Genomic DNA, 19,361 nt, shown 5'->3' on the forward strand with positions numbered 1-19,361 from the left:
TGTGGGCAGGAGCATTGTCCTGTTGAAAAATACCATCTGATCGTTCCTCTTTAGAAAACAACTTTTCAATTGTGGGAAGCAAGCCTTTCTGCAATATTCTCCTGCATTCCAAAGCATTAATTGACTTTTCACAGTGAAGCAGCTCACCAGTACCAGCAGCTGAAAAGGCTCCCTACACCATAACACCTCTTCCTCCATGCTTAACTGTGGTAGAGATGCATTCACTATTGTATTTTTCACCAGATCTTCAAAGACACCTATCTGGAGCATCACCATGCAATTCAAATCATGATTCATCACTCCACACAACTCTGCTGAACCACTCTGAATCGAACTTTCCATATTCTGCCAAAAACTTAATTCTGTCTTTGATGTTTTTCTGAGACAGAAATGGCTTTTTAACACATCTTCTAGACACAAAACCTGCATTAGATGACCTTCTGGTTATTGTTCTTCTCAAAAGAGTCTTGTTTTCTGAGGTCTTGAATTCTGCTGACAGTTTTTGTAGGCTTTTTTTTTTCCTGTCTTTGAGAACTGTAAATTTCAGCAGGTGGTCGTCCCTGCATGATCAGGCTTTGGGCCTTCCAGATCCTTTCTTTCTGGCAACATTACCTGTTGTTTCGAAGCGTTGACCTATTCTCTTAATAGCTAATAGAGAAATAGGGATTTCCTCTGCCTTTAGGGTCTTGCAAATTTCATAATAGCTACAGTCGGCCTGATGAAGACCAGCGATGTGGTTTCTGACAGCAACCCTTGCATATTTAGCTTCTTTTTTTTTTTTTTTTACCGTGGGACTCACATACTGCATACTGTAGATCTGTCCCTGCTCTATCAATCCTGGTTCCATTTATGAGCTTGTTATCAGGCCCTTGATGGCTGCATCAGGTGTGGCAGATAACCAAATAATGACTAATCTTTTATGAAGAAAAACATCCCGGAAGATATTTTTGGAAAATGTTGTACACCCAGACATGTGTTAGTTTGAATTTTACATCAAACATTTTAATCATTATCATGATTTTACCTTTGCGTACAAGAAGACTATATAAGTGAATTTCCCTGTTTCCAGCTTTTCCCCAAACAGTTCACTGCAGCTAAAGTAAACGAGCAAATGGTGGCACAAGAGGTCTCAGGAGTGCATTTGCTTAATTCTTGCTAATTTTCCAATGATTTGTTGTTAAGACCATTACAAGCTTAATATTTTGCCATTTTGGGCACGACCCAAAATGCCCAGGAGTGTAGGTTGTTCAGACCTAGGTAACAGTATGCAGATTTTCTTGGATATGGACATATGCTCAGTGAATGGAAAGAAAATTTCAGATTTTTAAAATTGAAAATAAAACATTTTAGTAACAAGATAATAAGGTTATCTCTGCACAAAACTGAAGACTGTTACATTTGGACTGTTTTCAAATTAATCTGTTCACTGGTGTTCAAAAAACTAGATTAAAACAAAATCCAAAGAGCTCAGAGACCACGTAGCACTTGAAAGAAAGAACTGTATGGCCCAATACGCCTCAGGTCTGAAGTTAAGCACACAAAACACACACATTTACCCATGCATAAAAAGTTCATGAAGTGTAATGATGAAAAGGTTTGTCACACTGTTTAATAAAACAAATAAGAACGATGGTTTCGGTCTTCGCCGGTGTGCGGACCCAGGGTTTAAAGATCCCGTCCCAGGGAGGAGTGTTGTTGGGGCAAACGTCCGCAGCGGAGCACCCGTCACTAGGAGTGCTTCTGCGTCCTAACGTGGTGCCGCAGCGGAGCCGCAGTCCTTTATTGTCCCGGGTTAGCCGCTGTGCTGGGCTAATACCGGGCCGAGTGGCTGGCGGGAGTGCAACGAGCTTTCCGTTTCTTCTCGGAAAAACCGAAGTCACTGACAAAACTGTGCTTTGTGCTCAGTGATCGGTGCAGCCTTTTAGCACTGGTAACAATGGACTTTCTTTCTTCCTTGTCCATCCATAGTCATTTCCAATGTGAGGACGTTCTGTTCCTCTTTCCATCCTAGGCGGAGAGAGGTGCATTATGGGAATTGTAGTCCTCTTCCATCCTGGCCCGCTAACAGTTCAGTATGGGTTACGGGATCACACAACCCTGCAGCCTCATTGGTCCTCACACCAGACTGGGATCTATGGTGGAACAGTCACACACAGGCATGCCATGAGTGTTTCTACACATTTGGTGAACTCACAGTCACCATACTTACTGAACCCAGGGTCACAGGACGGTAACATGTTGGTGGTATAATGCTGGGTGGAGGTAGAAACGAGATAGCACTGTTAAGGTAGAAATGGGAGAGTGCTGTGCTATGGTAGAAATGGGATAGTGCTGTGTTAAGGGAGTGACTGCACTGTGTGCAGGTAGATTTACAGGTAGATTTACCTGTGGAGCTTCTGCCTGCCTGGTCCTTCCCTTACTTCACTGGCAAGGCCGTGTACGTGTTCTCCACACCTACGGACAAGGAACAGGTGGGTGAGCACCCAGGGGAACTGAGAGGCACGTCCGGGCGTGGCGGGGGGGGGGGGGGGCGAGGGGGGCGTGGCTGCTACTCACAGGTCCTGCTGCGTCTCTCCAGCTCGCTGCGGTGCCGCCTCCTCTTCCGCAGACTGCACGCCACCGCCACGATCGCCAGCACCGCCACCACGAAGATGACCGCAGACACCAGCCAGCTCAGCTCCATGGCGCTCAGCAACGGCTCCGGCTCTGCAGCCGGACGGGTCAGAGACGCGGGTCACATGACCGCAGGACGGCCGACGGGAGGGGCGGAGGGGAGGGGAGGGGAGGGGAGGGGTGGGGCGGGCGACGGCGCACTCACCTGCCAGGATGAGGGGGAGGGGCTGGCTCTCGCGGGAGGCGAAGACCTGCCCCCCGAGGCGGACGCGGTACAGGCAGTAGTAGTAGCCCTCGTGGGAGGCCTGCGCGCTGGCGAAGGCGAAGGTGACGGACGGGCCGCGGGCGGGCACCTCCTGGCGCACCGTGCCGTTGGAGCGGACCAGCCGCAGCTGGACGGAGCTGCCGGCGTACCGGTGCGGGACGGAGCACGTCACGTTGAAGCCGTGGCCCCGCACCACGCGGGACGGCGGCGCCGCCACGGACACGTTGTACCAGATTTCAGGCGTGTGCAGCTCCTCTGTGGAGGGGGAGGGGTCAAACCTTCGCTCAGACCGTAATGCAGCAAAGCAGCCAAAGCTGTGCCCGTTACCCTGGATACAAAGGGGCTGCTAAGCGAATAAATGAGCACTTAAAACCCTTTCATTAGCGTGCCGCTGCAGAAGGCAGTTCCTGCTGCATTTCTGTTGTCTTAGAAACAGCCAGGGGCGATGCGAAAGACCGCGTCAGGGAAAATAACAAGCTGCGTGCAAAAACTTGCAGAAGCTGGTTAAGGTGGGCTGAGTCATGTGACTCGTGTGGTGCCCGTGGCAACGCTAAGAGTGAAACTCCCCGCCGGTGCAGCTCCGGACCGGTTGGTGCAAGGAAGGCTGATGCCGCTAACCCACAGCTATGCTAATGGCTGCTGGCTGTATAGCAGGGTATGACTCACCCACAGTGATAGCAATTGTGATTGGCCACTTTAAGAGGGCGTGACTCCTCCCACAGCTACTTTATATCTGATTTCCACCAGCTTCGGTCAAACACAGAATGCTTCCAGTTACTACCTACTGACTGACTGAGCGCCTGACGCATCTGAAGATCCCGTCACACAGAGCCGTGTGAGTGCCAGTTTAACCCAGGGGTCCTCAATCTTATCCAGAAAGGGCCGGTGTGGGTGCAGACTTTTGCTCCAACCAAGCATTAACACACCTGCTCCTACTAATCAACCACTAGAGTCTTTGCCAAGGACCTCGATTAGCAGAATCAGGTGTGTTACTGCTTGGTTGAGACAGAAGCCTGCATGCACACCGGCCCTTTCTGGATGAGTTTGAGGACCCCCTGTGTTAACTGACCCCGCGAGCTCACTGAACGAAGCGGACCGGAGCGCACCTACCTGAGCACCTGGCCGCCGCGGTGTGGCGGTAAGCGCAGCCGCCGTCCTCCGCCGCTCTCCAGAAGCCGAGGACGCGGCACTGGGCCAGCTCCTCCTCCTGGCCCGAGCACTGGACGTCGGCGTGCCAGACGACCCCGCGGCGCCCCCCCGGCGCGGCGCCGTGGCTCGCCCCCGTGGCCGAGCCGCACCCCAGCTCCCGGCACACCACGCCGGCCTCCCGCAGGCCCCAGCCGTGCCCGCACACCGCCCCCCACTGGTGGTCGCGGTACACCTCCACCCTTCCGGAGCACATCCCCCCGTCCACCAGCCTCACGGGAAGTGAGCCTAAGGGAATAATATCCACACCGAAAAGTAAAAATCAGTCATCACTTCGCAGCCATTTAGCAGACGCTCTTATCCAGAGCAACTCACACCAGTAACCTACACAGCATTTTTATATACAGCTGGATACATACTGAAGCAATGCAGGTGAAGTGCCGTGCTCAAGGGCACAAGTGCAGTGTCCTACCCGTGAATCAAACCTGCGACCTTCAGGGTACAGGCCAAGCTCCCGATCCATTACACTACAGAGCCTCCATCAAGCGCTCCTTCACACCACTCCGTCTTTACATTTTCATAATTAGCACCAAAATACGGTTCGTTAATATGCACTTATAAACGAATTCATTAACGTGTTTGTGCCACTCATTGTTAGCTGCCCTATGCAAACTATGAGTGGGAAAGAAATATAAGCACTACGAGGCAAACCTGGGATAGCCGTACAGACATTCTTATCTGCACAAAGTGCGGTCTGTAAGTATTTTGACAGTGACACTGTTTATGTAGACTTGACTCTGTACCCCACCGTACGTGATTCGTCACGAAACAATTTATATGAGGTTAAAGTGCAGACGGGTCACTTTAATTTCGCAGGTGAATTCAACCATATTAGGACCTTTGTAGGATTACAGCCTTAATGTTCCATACGTCCCCATTAGGGGACTACAGCCATGCCTCTAGCCAGCTGCATTCCTTTCGACACCACTGGCAACAGCCAATCAAGGTTACATCTTTGATTGAATGTTACTCCAATTGCATAAATGCATTAAAAAAATCTTTAACGTTTGCCACATGTTAACTGCTGAACATAAGGATTCAGGCCAAAGTGGGATTTTCTCGACGCACTTACGCCAATAGCGCGAATATTATTACCATGACTTTTTGCTAGAAGTGACCTGAAACCCCACACACAGGATCTAAGAGCCAACAGGAGAGATACAGGTAAATCCAGCATCTGGTGACGTCTGTGGGGTGCAGATTTCAGTCAGCAATGAATGCAAAGCACTTGCAACCAATACTAAATATGACGACTTTGCTTAAGATTAAGTTAATGTGTCCAATTACTTTTGGTCCCCTAAAATAGGTGTGATATACTACACGGATCACCCAATATAAATGCCCTCAAATTAAAGCACATTCTGCATTTTAACCTCATATTCAGTATTGTATTTCAAGTCCACTGTGCTGGAGTACAGAGCCAAAACATCTAAAAATGTGTCACTGTCCAAATACTCATGGCCTGCACTTCTGTCATGCAGAAGGAATCTCCGAAAACCTTAAGCATAGATGACTGGACAATGCCGCACTGAACCACAAGAGGGCGCACCGCAAGCTAAACCACTGTCACCCTCTGCGAATCTGGATCTAGGCTGCATCCGAATAGTCTTTTTTGCTTAGGAAGGTTCCTAACTGAGTGAAATGACCCGGAAGTATCTAAGTGGCAGCCATGATAAGAGCTGTTCGAATTCTCCAAAAAGCCAAGGAGAGGTGCTTCAATGCTTCCTATCTTATCTCCCTTAGCATAGGGCACACTGGACCGTCCTTTACAAAAGGAAAGGAGATAATGACGTCCCACAATTCCTTACGGCAGCAACATTTAATGCGAAGCACCATTCGGCCGTTCACGAAAACAAACGATCAACATGACTGAGTTTTGTGGTGGTTCTTGAGCTATATGCATAGGCTTATAATCAGATCATAATCAGCATATTAACCATAACACAGAAGTCTGTCTTTCAAGAAAAAGGGATATGAGACGTTTTTAGCCAGATTATGTTTTTAATTCAACGTGTTTGAAATTTATGAATGATGATATGTACAGTAGTAAATGTGTAGGCCTAACATGTTATGCCTATCTTGCATTAAATTTAATGAATTTTTTTCATACAGTCATACTGATCATATCATACTGATTGGGATTCATGTCGAGCGGATATGAGTGGACAGGAGGGTGAATGTGAGAAACCATTCTCAATGTGACAACCATTTCGTTTCACTTTTGTGACTGGTAGCCTATATTCAGGTAATAAAATTTTTTTTAAAAGCCTATATTTTGGTAATTTGTATTTGTCCTAATACTATAGCTTATTCTTCTGCCTAGTTGGCTTTGCAGAGGTTAGGTCTGAATAGTGTTCACTGTGTGAACTAAACAGGGTTCTTGGCTAGAAATAGCTGAACAAAATAAGTATTGTACCTTACTGAACCTGTGTTTAGCAGTTGTCTATGACCATGAAATGCACTTTTTGTACGTCGCTTTGGATAAAAGCGTCTGCCAAATAAATGTAATGTAATGTAATATTCCTTTTTTATTTCAATTCCAACCATGGTAATGAAGTAATATTTTTCACCGGGTTGTCCACGTTTATATAGCCTGCATGAAACAACATGGTAAGAACGCACGGGGCAAAGTATCTAAGATGCGCTTTTAGTAGTCCATCTTCGGAACATTGTAGTTTTACCACGGCAGAACCATGTCAATAACAACGGCCGTCGCATAATTACGCAGCCTAGTGTAAGTGCAGTCAGATTCTCTTAGCACCGCGGTTCTCTTTTCCTAAGTCCATATGAATTCTCCTTCACATCTTTCCTTGACCTTGTGACGTTTTCCATCAAGGTCAAGGAAAAGTGGTTAGGAAAAGACATAGGACGTAATTTTTTTGACTATTCGGACACAGCCCTAGTCTCAGTTGGATGTCCTTCAAATTCGCCATAGAGTGCCACCAGGCATCTCTGGGGAACGTCACAGCACTGCACATTTCAGATTGCTTTTATTACAGTCGGAAAAAGAGGAACGCTAAAGAGAAGGATATGCAGGGAGGAACAAACAATTCTTCAAGTGCTAAGATACAGGGCAGATATTTCAGATTTTAAAGCCTGGTCTATGATTTGAGAAGAAAATTGGGAGCTTAAGGCTTAATGTCTGCTAATGTGAAACACTCTAAGCCTGTGAACTCTCATTGGTTTTATTATTATTATTATTATTATTATTATTTTTAATTAATATTATTATTTGAAGCAAAACAAAGTTCTGCTGTACACTTTCAAGGGGAGTATGCAGCAAATAATACTGTCTGTTCTGTTCGGAAATGTCTTTCCATGTAGAAAAAAAAACCCAATTGAATCTCTAACAACAACAGATAACCAAGGAGGGTCAGTGTGGTTTTTGTCGTGATAAATCCAAGTATAATACCTTACACCCTGCAGATTCAAATTCCACAACCTTCTCTCTGTACATTTTCAGAAATGGCAAAATACGAAGACTAAACATATAAGCAGCACCTGGAACCAATTAGCTGTGTCATCAGTGAGCCAGACTACTTCCTCTTAGTTTTCTTTTTGGACAATCTGGGTGTGTACCTGGTTGTCTGACTGCTTTTACTCATATTCCGCTAGTCAGCTCGTGTGTACTTACCGGACATATTGACCGTATTTCCAAAGGCCAGGGTAATGCCTGGAAGAGGTACACACAGAGGAGGGGGACTTTATCCATCTCACCAAGTGGAAGAGTTTAACAAATTACATGTTCAATAAGAAGTAAAGTAATAACTCACCCAGCGTCAGAATGAGGACGTCAGTCAGCATCCTGAGAAAATATGACAGTTTGGCTCCTGACTTGGATCTCACCAGGGTTACGTGAAGTCACACATCAGCCCAAACGCTGTAAACAGTGCGTAACCTATTTACGTAAAGACAGTTACGCAATACCTTCAAACCATCACTGACTGAACTAATTTGCTGTCTTGGTGGATCTCCATACATGAAAACAGGTGAGATATCCGTAGCTTATTGGAGTCTTTCAGTTACTTGGCTACTTAGCTAATGCACGCACGTGAACCGAATTATTTAAAATGTGCTCGCGCCAGACTAAGTGCAGAATATACAGTTAACTTCATTTTTAAAATGCAGTTCGCTTTAAACAGAGCCACAGTAGCTTACAACTACAGCTACCCAGCTAATGCGAATAGTAGTTTACCCGTTTCAAAACACAATGCCAAGACTGGTAAGATGAAGGTGAGACCTCAATACTGTGGTTCGAAAAGTTGCTCAAGAAGTTAAAAATACTCACCCAACTCGACACTAGTTTATTCTGTTTGCACGGCACCAGTCAACTATACCGACCTATAGCGAAGCAGCGACACTCAAAGCTATCTAAATAACACAACACAACAGATTTGGATATGTCAGTACCGTCAGTCGGATCCTGTTATGGATTGTCCTTAAAAGTGACGTACCAAGGCTGGGCCAATCGATGAACGGGAAAAAAAGGGTTGGTCTGCCTCGAATGTATTTCAAAAGGAGATACCACCACATAAGCCCATTACTGCCATCTAGTACCCCGACTGTGGACTTACACAATTTAGAGAGCGCCAAATAGTTCTTGAAATCATTCCATATTTTGTATAGGCTATATTTACACATTAAGTACTGTATTGTGTTTTTACTCTCTGGCATCTTGATAATGGTGTGACACAGTTGTATTTTTCTATTACAACGTTAGTACAAAGTACAAAATAACAGTGACATTAAAAATACACAAGTTTTTACATAAAGTTACATTTGGTTACATTTTACCTATGTAAAATTTAGCTTTAAAACATTTTATCATAGGTTCAAGGTATTCGTCGTCTAATGGCGTCAATTATATTGAGGGCTGGGAGGGAGGAGTTAACATTCGGTTTAACGCCGACTGTCCGTGGTAATAAGCAGCTCCACGCGCTTCAAACCAACAGATCTGTAAACCCGACATTAACAAATTAATTCATGATTACTATATGCCAGCCAACTTTCGGCTGTAACGTACGGGTCAGAATTGTTCTGTAAATTTCATTTGAAGCGTTCTTATTTTATGTTACAATTTATGTGACATTTTTTCTAACATTGTTCCTCAGATTGGGTTGAAGTTACAGTGAGTTCCAGATGCGTAATGTTAGGCTGTAGTACTCTGGACACTTGAAAAAGGAGGGGGAAAACAAGTTAAAGTCCGAATTTTTTACTTTCATTTGTTTCAGGTAAATGTTGTCTTTTTTCTGTTGACTTCATGAAAAGAGAACTTTTTACTTTATAGTATTTCCGCTTTGAGGAGTAGGCTAATTAGTCAAATGAGGTATTCAACGCTAATTTTGTTGTTTAGTCAACGAAGTGCGGAGGTAGGTCTGGCTATACGAGACTAGTAGTCAGAATATCCGGTTTTAACAGCTGGTGCGCAATAGCGTCATGTACAGGTGCTCACGTTCTGTGTAATGTAGCCTATGCTTGTTTGGGCTTTTTTCTATTCGTGAATTCTAGTTTCTAGCAAAATCACGTCGTAGTGCAGGTCATTGGTGAGGCATGCCTAGTAAATAAACGACTTAATCTAATCGCACTGTGAAAAAATTGAGGAATATTTTTGTTTGCAGGTAAACTAATCTCTCTCACAGGAACAATGAAGATTGTATTGTTTGTGTTGTTTGTGGCTTTCTCATCTTCACGACAAGGTGATTATTCAGTTTTTTTTTAAATTCAGTGACAAACCTTTTGCTGACTATACTGTATTTAAGTGTTTCTAAAGCCTTTCTTATTTTACCATGTACAAAAACTGGACTTGTAGCAGTAGCTGGGTGTAATGTTCAATAACTGCAACTTTTGTCATTTTTGAAGTGTGTGGTACACGTAGCAGGTCATGCCTCCACCATCTGTCTTGCAAAGATTGTTTTATTTGTATTGCCTGTACCTTTTGTGTTGTGTCAGTGTTGAGGACAAGCAGCTTTCTAGTACAATACACATTTCTGCACAACAGACAGACAGCTTAGTTGTGCCTAATGCAATAATTCAGATTTCTCATAGGTAAGTGTTACATATCCTCTCCCCGTGCCCCAACCCCCCCCCCCCCCCCCCCCATCCTCTGACACAGATATCCAGCTGCAGACCAGTCCGATAGTCCGCAGCTCCCTGGGTGAAAGAGTTTTGCTTCCGTGTCGGATCGTTGGAGGGCACTCGGCCCCAGCGCTGACCGTTGTGTGGACCAAAGACCAGGGCGTGGCCGTGTACCCCCACCGAGCTGGCGAGGAGGGTGCGGCTGCAGGCTTCCGAAGGAGGACGAGCCTGGACCAATCGCAGCTGGCCGCTGGAGACGTGAGCCTGCTGCTGTCGAACAGCTCCGCCGGGGACGAGGGGAACTACACCTGCCAGGTGGAGAGGGCCTCGGGCAGGGTGGAGCTCAGACTTGGCCGTGAGTGCAGTGTGTGACGGGCGGAGTCTGGCTCGACTCTAACCTAACCTGTTCAGGGGTGGGTTCAGTGGTGTGCTAACCGTGTGTGAAGTGCGAGTGTGTTTGTGAGTGTGTGTGTGTGTGTGATTGCGAGAGAGAGATAGTGTGTTTGTTTGTGTGTGCATGTGATTGAGAGAGAGAGAGAGTGTGTGTGTGTATGTGTGAATAAGTGAGTGAGTGTTTGTGCATGTGATTGAGAGAAGGAGGGGAGGAGTGAGTGTGTGTGTGTGTGTATAGTGGTGAGTGTGTGCATGTGATTGAGAAAAGGGAAGGTGTGTGTGGTGTGTAATAGTGATGAGGGCATGTGATTGAGGGAGTGGTGTGGGTGTTAATGTGAAGTGTGTGTGCATGTGATTGAGAGAAAGTGTGTAAGTGTATGATTGAGAGTGCTGCTCTCTCTCTAGCATTCTTCGCCCCTTGATTCTCCCTTTTCTGTCTTATTTTTCCACCCTCCCCTCTCTCCCTCCCTTAAAAATGTAACTTCACTTTACTGCCATGACAAACACGTGTACAAATAACAAAATGCACTGTCACATAATTGAATACCACATGATATCACACTGTATAAAGTTAAACAAAGGAAAACAATTCTCATTAGTAACATACAAAAGTGAAATATTGGGTGAGAAAGACACATTTAATATTAAAAGGCTGGAAATGTAATATACAGGAAAATAAAATGTGAATACACTCAAAACTCACTTTTAAACTCACTGGCCAACTGAACAGAGGCATGAAACCAGAAGTATCGTACATAATAATTGCTCATCAATATGAATTGTTCTTATCATCGATCCAAAGCCATTCAGCAAATCTCTCTTCCATTTAAGAAAAAAATCATAACGCTATCAAAATTCAACAGAGACACGTCCTAACAGAACTGTTAAAGAACAGAATGCGAAGGAGTCGACAGTGTTTGATGTAAAGAAGGGTTAAAGCAAAATCACAGTTTGTAAAAAAGGGTCAGGTCAGTATGTGTTTGTTTGTTTGTTTTTTGGGGCATTTTTCAGCTTTGTTAGACAGGATAGCGTAGAGAGACAGGAGAAACTAGGAGGAGAGAGAGGGAGAGACGTGTGACAAAGGTCGGCGGTCGGACTCGAACCGCTGACGTCATGGCTTGCAATGAGCGTGTGGAAAGCGCTCTACGGGCTACGCCACTGGAGGCCCCCCAGTAGGTGCTTGTTTAATATCTTTCCCGCTCTCTGGTTGGTGCAGGCCTGGGCTCCCGCCCCCGGTTGCTGGTGGACAGGTTTAGGTCAGGCCGTTCGCTGTCCCTGTCCTGCGTGTCCCGGGGCTGGTACCCCGTCCCTGTCGTCTCCTGGATGCGCAGCGATGGACAGGCTCTGGCGGGGGCGCCGCTGGACGCTGCGGATCGGGGGAGCTCCGTGCTGACGGACGTTAGGGACGGCGTGACGCTAACTGTGCGGGACGGGTTAAATGTCACCTGCGCCGTGCTGAACCCTGTCCTGCGGGCCCAGTCTGAGGAAGTGCTGACGATCACAGGTCAGTGCGCAGTCTCAGTCACAGTCACACAGTCACGCTCACAGTCACGCTCACAGTCACGCTCACAGTCACGCTCACAGTCACTCTCACAGTCACGCTCACACAGTCACTCTCACAGTCACGCTCACAGTCACTCTCACAGTCACGCTCACGCAGTCACTCTCACAGTCACGCTCACAGTCACACACACACAGTCACTCTCACACAGTCACTCTCACACAGTCACTCTCACAGTCACACTCACACAGTCACTCTCACAGTCACGCTCACTCAGTCACTCTCACAGTCACGCTCACAGTCACGCTCAAACAGTCACTCTCACAGTCACGCTCACTCAGTCACTCTCACAGTCACGCTCACAGTCACGCTCACACAGTCACGCTCACTCAGTCACTCTCACAGTCACGCTCACAGTCACGCTCACACAGTCACTCTCACACAGTCACGCTCACTCAGTCACTCTCACAGTCACGCTCACAGTCACGCTCACACAGTCACGCTCACTCAGTCACTCTCACAGTCACGCTCACAGTCACGCTCACTCAGTCACTCTCACAGTCACGCTCACAGTCACGCTCACAGTCACTCTCACACAGTCACGCTCACACAGTCACTCTCACAGTCACACTCACACAGTCACTCTCACAGTCACACTCACACAGTCACTCTCACAGTCACGCTCACTCAGTCACTCTCACAGTCACGCTCACAGTCACGCTCACACAGTCACTCTCACAGTCACGCTCACTCAGTCACTCTCACAGTCACGCTCACAGTCACGCTCACACAGTCACGCTCACTCAGTCACTCTCACAGTCACGCTCACAGTCACGCTCACACAGTCACTCTCACACAGTCACGCTCACAGTCGCGCTCACAGTCACTCTCACAGTCACACTCACACAGTCACTCTCACAGTCACGCTCACAGTCACTCTCACAGTCACGCTCACACAGTCACTCTCACAGTCACGCTCACACAGTCACGCTCACAGTCACACACTCATGTTCACAATCACAGGTCCATTCACAGTCGCAGTCACGCTCTTGCACAGTCATACACAGTCACGCTCACAGTCACAGTCAAAAACAGTCACTCTCACAGTCACACTCATTCTCAAAATCACAGGTCAGTGCGCAGTTACAGTCACAGTCACAGTCAAACACAGTCACTGTCACGTTCACAGCCACACTCATTCTCAAAATAACAGGCCAGTGCGCAGTTGCAGTCACAGTCACAGTCAAACACAGTCACACACTCGCTCATTTTCACAATCACAGGTCAGTGCAGTCACAGTCACGCTCACAATCGCAGTCATGCTCACAGTCACAGTCATGATGAGATATGAGGACTCACTCAGGGCTGTCTAGGCTTAGCTCGAACACTGAGAGGGAACCAGGTAAGGATAAGCTCTAATCATCAGTGTATGTATTTTATTGACTGCACATTACACCCTGACAGGCACAGTGGACACAGTGGACACACAGTCCATATCCCTGCTGCCGTAAGCACGCAGATGAACACAATGAAATGTAGCAATGCGGGTCCAACATCAAGAGCACGCACCACACCTTCGATCCACACCTGCACCCTGCTCCAGGTCTTATCGGACGCTGTGAAAGCACTAGGTGCATATCCGTGTGTTTACAGCGCAGGCCAGAATCACGAATCTGTCTGATTCTCAGGTGACTTTCCGCCGGACGCGTCTCGTTGGCTGCTCGCTTTCTGGGCGGTTTCCCCGCTGGTTGCCATGGCAGCCGGAATTATGGGCTACTTCTTCAAGCGCAAGAGAGATTCCATCAAAGGTACCGGCGCAGCCAGGCTCCTGTTCGGTTCGGCTCCTTTAGTCAGTGAAACATGAGCTTTATGATTCTCGCCACTTTCCCTTTGCCTTTTCCAGTCTGTGTGTGTGCAGATGGATGCAGATCATGCGCAGCTTTTTGTTCTCTTCCTGTAGTATCTATGACATCATATGCCATAAACCATCATCCGTGTGTAGCTATACCGTTAGCATCTGGCATACAGTAGCATTTCACTCTGCATGGTGTCCTGTGCAATTAATATGACCAAATCAGTAATAATAACCACTCAGTTAGCCATTCTGTTCACTTGAGTTCTCTACTCTGCTTTGCATTCTGTGCTGTACTTGATCAAACTATACCGCGACACACTGCGCCGCTTCGAATGGCTCGATTCGAATGGCTGCACCGATTCAAATGGCCCGATTCGAATGGCTGCACTGATTCGAATGGCTGCACCGATTCAAATGGCCCGATTCAAATGGCTGCACCGATTCGAATGGCTCAATTTGAATGGCTGCGCCGATTCAATTGGCCCGATTCGAATGGCTGCACCGATTCGAATGGCTGCACCGATTCGAATGGCCCGATTCGAATGGCCGCACCGATTCGAATGGCCCAATTTGAATGGCTGCAGTGATTCAAATGGCCCGATTCGAATGGCTGCACTGATTCAAATGGCCCGATTCAAATGGCTGCACCGATTCGAATGGCTGCACTGATTCAAATGGCTGCACCGATTCGAATGGCTGCACTGATTCAAATGGCCCGATTCGAATGGCTGCACTGATTCAAATGGCCCGATTCGAATGGCTGCACTGATTCAAATGGCCCGATTCGAATGGCTGCACTGATTCAAATGGCCCGATTCGAATGGCTGCACAGTGAATCGGGGCTCTGTGGCACATTCTAACGGCCTCTCTCTGCCCATGCAGACGCAGAGCGGCGAGCTCGGGAAGCTGGTGAGTTGTAGGCCTCTGTAGTGCAGGGACCTGTCGCTCATAATGACTCCTGTACACTGCCTACTTCATGTCTTATTATGAAAAGTTATCTTTGCTATTTTCATTGTATTGTAATAACTCTTGTTAATATTTTATCATCACAGAGTGTGAGCCTCTTATGAACGAGGACGGTATGTATTGTTGATCTGTTAACATTTTATCAATTATTTGTTGTTTACATTGAAGGGATTGTTCTAAGTCTTCAGTTTGTGACATTGTATTGTTTCGACTTTGTCGAGGGTCAGACAAGCATGTAAAATATGAATTATTGATCATGACACCAAATTCTCATCTACAGAACATACATCAATCAGAGATTGTGCCGTTATTAATTCACATGGATATTGCCTGTCCGTGCATTCAACTTAGCGTTGCTCTGTAAAATTAATTTCTACAAAATTCATTAGTATGATTAAAAGACTGTTACAACCCGAATGAGGGGTTGCAACAAGAAGGGAAACACCAAAAGCGAAGGATTCAAATGTCGAAAGAATTAAATTAAAGAAGTAAGAAATAGAAAAGTACAAAGTACCTGTAAGTTTGAAATGTGTGTGAAAACAGCTTGAAAAAAATTTGTCTCCTCCCCCCCACCCCTCCCCCAAGATTTTGCAGAGCTAAAGAAAGAACTGTGTAAGTACAGAGCCTCACCTGTTTCTTTTGTTTCTGTAACTGCATTATCCCTTTTTGGCCTGCGGGGGTCGCTGTAGATGGGGAAAGTGTGCACCCCATGGAGTGAAATAGATTTTAAAAATCGTGAATATTTGTCCAGGCTTCTGAAGTAAACTTCAGACTTCAAACTTCGAAAATATTAGATCCAAGCGAATGTTAGTCATGTGCTGATTGGTCAGTTGGGATTGAGTGCTGGTCACATGGTAAGCTCCTGGCTAAAGGAGAATACATAGGCTGTGTGTTTTAGATTCACGTTCAAACTGCAAATGGCTGAGGCAGGCTTCTGAATCAGGGACAGAACGCGGGCTTTAAATGGTTCAGGTTGTCTGCCACAGATGTCAGTATTAGAACACGTTTAACGTTCACGCGTCACTATTTGCTCATGTCAGTGTTAACGCACTCCGTTTGTTCTCACAGCTGGAGCCCGAGCGGTCATCAGTTCAGGTAACGTGCGCACTAAAGCTGCCCAGAGACCGCTCTCAGACACGCCCGTTTCCGTCCCCACGGCGCCAGTCCTCCGATTGGCCCTCGTTACTCTGTCCGCTCCGCCTTCTGCGCTAAAAGCTCGCGGCAATTAAGTTTCTGCGACGGCAGCTTTTCCCCGTAAGGTTTTGCATTATTGTGTTTTGAATTTAAATGTAAGACACTTGCTGATCAACCACAGAGAGAGACGGAGAGATAGTTTAATTGTATGAAGATGACAACCATACAGGAAGCAGGCCTCCGACACGGGGTCATATACTAACCTGCCCTCTCGTGATGATTCCACAAGTCTCACAAGTGCTGGTTTCACCTCCTGGTGTATTTCCTGTCAAAAACATCCCAAAACATTAGACAGTATTTCATAAAACAGTCTATCTGCTGATTTTTTTGGATTTAATTTTTATTTTAACATAGCTTTGGCTGGACTCATTTCATGAACTGTGTCTATATATGACTAAAATATGACTATATTTAAAATCAGTTGTTGCACTTGCGTTTGCTTTGCATAAGCCCATTCACTCAATGGCAGTGAAGTAACAAAAGACATGGAAACGTTCATTGATAAAATGGTATTCTGCGTGTAACATTGTGGTTTCTCTCCTGGAAATATAGAATGGAAAAGAGTTCTGAGCAAAAGAAAAAGTGAGTGACTCATCTCCATTCTCAGTTCCTTATTCTTATTTCATAAGAGACAGAGCGACATGTTTAAATCCATATTACTGACCAGTGGGTACAGTTACATAGTTATTTGTGTCTCAGACTTCCCATCCTGTTCTATATCTGTTCCTATTCCATTTTGTGTTCCTTTTCCACCCCTTATGTTCTTGTTCCACCTCTGTTCAGATTTTACCCTGTGTTCCTGTTCCACTCCTGTCCCTGTTCCACCTGTGTTCCTGTTCCACTCCTGTCCCTGTTCTACCTGTTCCTTTTCCACCTGTGTTCATGTTCCACTTCTGTCCCTGTTCCACCTGTGTTCCTGTTCCACTCCTGTCCCTGTTCTACCTGTTCCTTTTCCACCTGTGTTCCTGTTCCACTTCTGTCCCTGTTCCACCTCTTCCTTTTCCACCTGTGTTCCTGTTCCACTCCTGTCCCTGTTCCACCTGTTCCTTTTCCACCTGTGGTCTTGTTCCACCTCTACCTTTTCCATCTCTACATTACTGTTCCCCATCTGTTTATTTTACATCTCTGTTCCTGTTCCACCCGTGTTTCTGTTCACCTCTATTCATTTTCCATCTGTGTTCCTGTTTCATTTCTGTTCAAATTTCACCCCCTGTATTCCTGTTTGACCCCTGTCCCTGTTCCCTCTCTGTTCATTTTCCATCTCTGTGTTCCTGTTCACCTCTATTTTGTTCCATCTCTGTGTTCCTCTTCCCAGAAATCTTCCTCTTGACACCAGGCTCCGTAGGGCCAGAGCTCTCCTCAGGAAACCACTACTGGGAGGTGCCCCTGAGGGACCCCAGCGAGTGGAGGGTGGGAGTGAAGAAGAAGGAGGCAGTGTTGAGTAGGGACTCCTTCCCTGAGATGGGGGTATGGTCCCTCTCCTGCAGCCCTGGCAAAGGATACCGTGCCTGGCTCCACCCCCCTTTTCCCATCACCCCCAGCAGCCAACCTAAACGTGTGGGCATCTTGCTGGACTTCAGTGAAGGGCAGCTAACCCTGTACGACTCTGGAACCAGACCTGCACAAAGACTATACACCTTCAAGGCTGTCTTTCCCTCTCCAGTCCTGCCTTTCTATGAGTGAACTGTGGTGGTGGAGGAGAGGGGGTTGTATTCAGGCTCAGCTGTGAAGCCTTGTCTTAAACTTTGTGCAATTCATTTGAATTCATTTTATTTTTATTTTTATTTTTTTACTTGCAACTCACCTAAAATGGATCAGAGCTGAAGTGGCAGCAGTACAAAACGGCGAACGCTTGTACGTTACACGCAGACGTGTAGTGTTGACTTTACTGTGTACAGTGTTGTGCTCCACTGTGCTGAGGTAAATAACCTGTGCCGGATTTGGAAGTGCCTTCGCCTGGGCCCAACTGAAAACCACGCGCCCCTGTGCCATTTAGGAGAGCCTGAATTTCTGCCCTTCTCTCTCTCTCTTTTGTTATCCTTTGCAGTGCTGAAAGATATTCATATTTGTTTTTATGCCAGCTTAAATAAAATATTGTGTTAAACTCTGTGAATAAAAATGTGAATATACTGCCATAAAAAATAAAATCATTAACTGAAATCCATGGTCCATAATAGCATTATGATTAAAACATTTTTTTAAAAAATGAAAGTGCTGTACAGATGCTACATATAAAATCGTGGACATTGCTACAAAACTGATGCGTAGACTATTAACATTCACGGCACCACAGCCATTAGTTTAATACCAGAGCATGTTGTTGGGGAGCAGGCAGACTGAGCACTTCCATGAGGATTGAAAGCAAGGCAACGGTAAGGCGTGTGGCACAGAGAGTACTAGCATCTCAAGTCATGGCCCCCACCCACCCGACCACACCCCCCCCCCCCCCCCATGGTGGAGCTCATCATCCGCCATGACGCCTTCTGAGCTCTGATCCCTTCTCTGTCCGCTACCCTCTCTGCTCTCTCTCCATCTGAACAAAGCCCAAAAACATGCCAGGAAAGCTGACAGTATGCTCTCCTCTAACATATAAAAAAACATGACCGGTTAAAACCTAGTATATGGCTGGACGTAACACACGTGATCCGGCCGACCAATGGTGTAACTTCATAACTCGGCCGACCAATGGTGTAACTTCATCACTCAGTCAGTCAGTCACAGACATTCGCGTTTGTAGGGCTGGCCCCGCTGTTGCGGTCCAGGTAAAAACATAACATGCCACCAAATGTGGTTAAAACATGAACAAAAATCCTGTAAACTATGTTGCTCAGGCCCTCTGGGGACTCTTCCAAGGACCTTTGGGGGACGGGGGGGGGGGATGGGGGGGATGGGGGGATGGGTTCTCTGGGTTAAACAGTGGCACAAACGCTGTGACACAGACAACAGAACCCACAATTGTCCTTCCTTTCTTACTCCAGCCCCGAGCCCAGATTCTCTCTCTCATATTGTGTGTGGTTTTCTGTGCTTAAAGTGACAGGTGGATAAACTGCATGCACCTGACAGCTTTCAGGTCCCTTCTCTTCTTCTCTTGATGCTGTTGCCATCTTTGATGACTAAAGGCAAAACTGTATACAACTGTAATTTGATATTACATAGTATCAACAGTAATGATTTTAAAAAATGGAGTAGTAGTACTGCAGTTGCATTTTTCCACAATCTTAAGACTTAGCTGAAAACTTTAATGAAAACATCTGAAATAACAATGCACATTTAGGCACAAATACACTGCCAAC

The 19,361-nt window shown here is 46.3% G+C and overlaps 2 protein-coding genes across 5 annotated transcripts; one reads left to right on the forward strand and one right to left on the reverse strand.

Annotated features, from left to right (window-relative positions):
* Positions 1–1,227: 1,227 nt before the first annotated feature.
* si:ch211-150o23.3 (deleted in malignant brain tumors 1 protein) lies at positions 1,228–8,511 on the reverse strand. Of its 2 annotated transcripts, XM_064299735.1 has the most exons (8): positions 8,373–8,511; positions 7,858–7,889; positions 7,719–7,757; positions 3,989–4,312; positions 2,819–3,133; positions 2,557–2,706; positions 2,386–2,454; positions 1,228–2,132 (listed from the first exon to the last, which is right to left on the reverse strand). In XM_064299735.1, the coding sequence occupies exons 2-7, from the start codon at positions 7,886–7,888 to the stop codon at positions 2,417–2,419; spliced, it is 897 nt and encodes a 298-aa protein (XP_064155805.1). In that variant the 5' UTR covers position 7,889; positions 8,373–8,511; the 3' UTR covers positions 1,228–2,132; positions 2,386–2,416. The 2 variants fall into 2 exon arrangements, with proteins under 2 accessions (XP_064155805.1, XP_064155804.1); XM_064299734.1 differs by lacking the exon at positions 8,373–8,511 and having other exon boundaries at positions 7,858–7,968.
* Positions 7,952–18,228, forward strand: LOC135234789 (butyrophilin subfamily 3 member A3-like). 3 transcript variants are annotated; one of them, XM_064299728.1, is made up of 11 exons: positions 8,997–9,315; positions 9,703–9,780; positions 10,197–10,514; positions 11,769–12,056; positions 13,742–13,861; positions 14,791–14,817; positions 14,961–14,987; positions 15,460–15,486; positions 15,943–15,969; positions 16,621–16,650; positions 17,384–18,228. In XM_064299728.1, exons 2-11 carry the CDS (start codon positions 9,729–9,731, stop codon positions 17,749–17,751), a joined length of 1,284 nt encoding a protein of 427 aa, XP_064155798.1. In that variant the 5' UTR covers positions 8,997–9,315; positions 9,703–9,728; the 3' UTR covers positions 17,752–18,228. The 3 variants fall into 3 exon arrangements, with proteins under 3 accessions (XP_064155799.1, XP_064155798.1, XP_064155797.1); XM_064299729.1 differs by lacking the exons at positions 8,997–9,315; positions 9,703–9,780 and adding an exon at positions 7,952–8,073; XM_064299727.1 differs by lacking the exon at positions 8,997–9,315 and having other exon boundaries at positions 9,398–9,780.
* The last annotated feature ends 1,133 nt before the right edge of the window (positions 18,229–19,361 follow it).

The sequence above is a fragment of the Anguilla rostrata genome, chromosome 11 (assembly GCF_018555375.3).
Source record: "Anguilla rostrata isolate EN2019 chromosome 11, ASM1855537v3, whole genome shotgun sequence".
In the NCBI taxonomy this organism is placed as follows: Eukaryota; Metazoa; Chordata; class Actinopteri; order Anguilliformes; family Anguillidae; genus Anguilla; species Anguilla rostrata.